The following is a 3,648-nucleotide window of genomic DNA, read 5'->3' as shown; positions in this document are numbered from 1 at the left end:
GATGTGTGAAAATGTCCTTTTGTGTTGCAATTTCTCAGGCATAATTCAATTCAAAGCAGTAATCCAGCCTGGAATTGTGGACGTAAAAATACATACAATACTACTCATCCCACTGCTTAATAAAAAGATGAGATCAATGAGAAATGAATATTGTACATACACTTGTAAAGAACATGTATGTCATGGCAGTTATGAGTTTACAGTCATTTCTAAAACTTTTTTCTGTGATAGGTTGATTAGAGCAAATACTTGTCACACAAAAAGCATGTTTTTTTTCTTTTCTTTTTGTTTGCATTCATTTATTATGGGTTTTCTGAAAATGTGCAGTTTATACTTACAATTGCTTATTTGACTGACAACTTTCTACAAGGGCAAGGGACATTAGCATTGCTGCATGTATAGTTTTGACCCAGCTGATTTAGTCACATTTTCAGAAAACCCATAAATTCATGAAAATATTTTTTGTTTTTGTGTGTGACTTATTTGCTCTAATCAACCTATCACAGAATAATTTAGAAATTATTGCAAAACTGCTATGACATACATGTTCTTTACAAGTGTATGTAAACCTTTGATCACAACTGTATGTGTCTTGTCAATCTAGTCCCCCAGGGCCACTGTACTGTTACATCACTGTCATGTCACTTGACTAAACGACAGTTCAATGTCAGTGATTAGCTAGACAGCTGCTGGATACAAATTTTGTATCAATATGACTGAAGATGTACAGTAATATAGCCAACACTTCTCTAGTATCAAGACCAAGTAGCAGTTTTAAAATATTTCTTTCCTTTATTTTTTTTTACCACAAAATATCCCTGTGATTAATCTCAAATTTCCAGCTTTCTTAGTGCTTCTCCACTTTATTTGTAAAATCTTTGATAAAAACGGTAGATATTTAACATTATTACAAATACATTATCATCTTACACTCCATCCCCAGAGAGTGTCATTAAAAAGAAAAAAAAAACAGATCAACAAGCAACTGCTGCCCACTACGAAGTATAAAATGGGCTTCACTTCCGTTTGAATAGCAATAGCCTTCGGTCCCATGTGGTGTTGCCAAAGCTCTGCGTGAGCTCCATGCCACAGTGGCTCTCTAAATGTGCGCGGGCGTGCTCCGCCATGTCCCCGCGGATCTTCAGTGTCTTGAAGTGGTCAAACTGTGAGCGGCCCAGCTTCCTGAGCCGTCGGGCGGCAGAGCGGTAGCACTTCCAGGGCTGGGCCTCCAGAAGGAGATGCTCACTGATGGACGCGAGGCGAGACAGCAGCTCCAGCAGGGCTTCGTCGCCATGGTTCAGGTGGACCCACATGGTGACGGCCAGGCACAGGCACACATGGAAGCGGGAGCATCCGTGCTGTTCGGCGTAGCGCAGCAGACTGCTCTGGCTGTCGTCCTCGGTGATGTCGAGGTGGACGAAGGAGATGATCTGAGGCAAGGGATTGGTTTGTTCAGCCCGTTGGATAAGCTTCTCGTCTAGATCGAAACCCAAGATGTGAAGAAGATGACTGCCCTCTGCTTTTCTCTCTCCTTCAGACGAGGCCTTCTGCAGGTGTTCGTATAGAGCCACACTCAGTTCCTGTTATACAATGGAGAGAATAGAGTAAAGTAAGAAACCAGCACTCGAAAGTCTTTAATTAAGTTACTGGCATCAGTGTTATTTGTTGTGTGTGATGGCCTTATTGTTCATATCAGAAAGTGTCGGTGTGCAAAGTCCGATAATCTTGAAAGCAATACAGGTAATAGTGAAAATGTTGTTTTTTTAGGGAATAGGCATGGACAATATAATGAAAAAACATGGTTAAAAAAAACAGCAGAACCGGTAGAATAATGCTTTTGTACAATAACAGAAGATGAGGGGCAACAGATTTCTTAACTTATGGATACGTTTTTGCTGAAAACGAGTATGGCATGATACTGACTGACTGACCATACTGTATGTATTAATAAACTGATCATTTGATTTGATAGCTGCCCTAGCCATTGGATAAAGAGTCAAGACTATCATATATGTATTTTTATCGAGTCTGACTTTTACTTAGTATAGCCTATAGGCTATATATATATTAGCCCTGAATACATGACTATCATATACATGATATGATAGTCATGTATTCAGGGCTATATATATATATGTGTGTGTGTGTGTGTGTGTGTGTGTGTGTGTGTGTGTGTGTGTAAATGTGAAAAAAATCGATACAATACATTATACATCTATGACAGTCTTGATCCAAGGCTAGTACTGCCCAATAATAACTGGCCACCTTGGAAGTTACACATACGTACCCCTGAATTACATCCCACGTCGAGGATCAGTGTGGGTTGATGGCTGGCGTTGTAGCCCAGATCCTGCAGAAGTGTCTCGGGAATAAGATTCAGACGGTTCTCGGGCGGATTAAACGTGTAATAGTTTATGAAGTTTCCATAAGGTGCAGCGCCTGGATCTTCTTTTTCATCAAGTTCTTCTCTGCATGAATCCTCTGATTCGCACGCCGCCATCTCCGTGTGCATCTTCAAAATAATTCCGTGTAGGAACAAATGACGTTAGGTTGTGGCCGGGGCTCTATTTATTATTATATTATTACCATTTATTATTATATATTGTGATGTCTGACGTCATAGACCACATGTCAGTCTCATGGGGTCTATGACGTCAAACATCTATGATGTCAGTCATGTCCATATTTGGGAAAAGTTTAATGTTTGCATTTTCCCTTTCAAGTCAAGGGGGAACATTAATTCACTAATACATTAATATAAATAAGTGTATATAAATGTATATAACGTATCTCTTAGCAAAATGCAAGCACACGATTCGATTTGACATATCTTTATGTTTATCTGGAAAGAAGCAGAAAGTACTAATGTGACTAACTAAATTAAACTAAACCTAAATCAGTTCAATAAACAGATAACCTTCCAAATAAGGGACGATTCCTTATATTTCAAGCCAAGGGCGGTTGGAATTCAAAAAACCAAACAACGTTTAACCTTTATCTATGCGTTTAACTGTGATGAACAGTGAACATATATTAAGTGTAGTAGATTACCTCTGCTTTGTAACAAGATGGGGCACTTTCCTAACATTGTCAAATATTGGATTACCGGTAGTATTCAATACAATACACAGAATGTCGCATGTGATTAATAACGCAGCCAGTATTTATAACACAGTTGCGTGTGAACAAAACTGTAACCTTGTTTACAACTGTTTTTCTGATGATATTGCTGTCTGTCATTCAGTGTTATGAATTTAAAAAGGGGAAAAAAAGGATCTCAATGGAAACAAGCTCCTTTTAGTTGACCGTGTACCAGTGAACTGTACTGTACTGTCATGAAACTGTACCTTTTCATATGCAAACGTCTAATTCTTCAATCGATCAAACCTCGTGTGCATCTTCAAAATATTTCCGTACCGGGTAGAAACTTACATTGGTCGAAATGCGCTACAGCGAATTGTCCTCTGTAGCTTCCCGTCATTGATTTGACGTCTGCTGGTTTGTAGTGGTGTTAGCTAACTCACATTGTGCTGCGTTTGACATTGGGGGTGAATTAAATGATCAGCGGTTATCAACTTAAACAAAAACAACAACGGTAAGCTTTGAAACAAAAGCATCCTAAGATAAAGGGACGAGTCTTTATTGTTT

General features: G+C 39.0%; 1 protein-coding gene across 1 annotated transcript; it reads right to left on the bottom strand.

Moving 5' to 3' along the window:
• Nucleotides 1–1,016: 1,016 nt before the first annotated feature.
• LOC308287126 (pre-miRNA 5'-monophosphate methyltransferase-like) lies at nt 1,017–2,500 on the bottom strand (the record flags this gene model as incomplete). The annotated part of the gene is made up of 2 exons (XM_080728246.1): nt 1,017–1,580; nt 2,288–2,500. The coding sequence occupies 2 exons, from the start codon at nt 2,498–2,500 to the stop codon at nt 1,017–1,019; spliced, it is 777 nt and encodes a 258-aa protein (XP_080584372.1).
• Between the last annotated feature and the right edge of the window lie 1,148 nt (nt 2,501–3,648).

This window comes from Nannobrachium achirus (genome assembly GCF_963921795.1).
Source record: "Nannobrachium achirus genome assembly, chromosome: 6".
Taxonomy (NCBI): domain Eukaryota; kingdom Metazoa; phylum Chordata; class Actinopteri; order Myctophiformes; family Myctophidae; genus Nannobrachium; species Nannobrachium achirus.
Note: the sequence above shows the minus strand (reverse complement) of the source record. Positions and strands in the feature narration are given on the sequence as shown.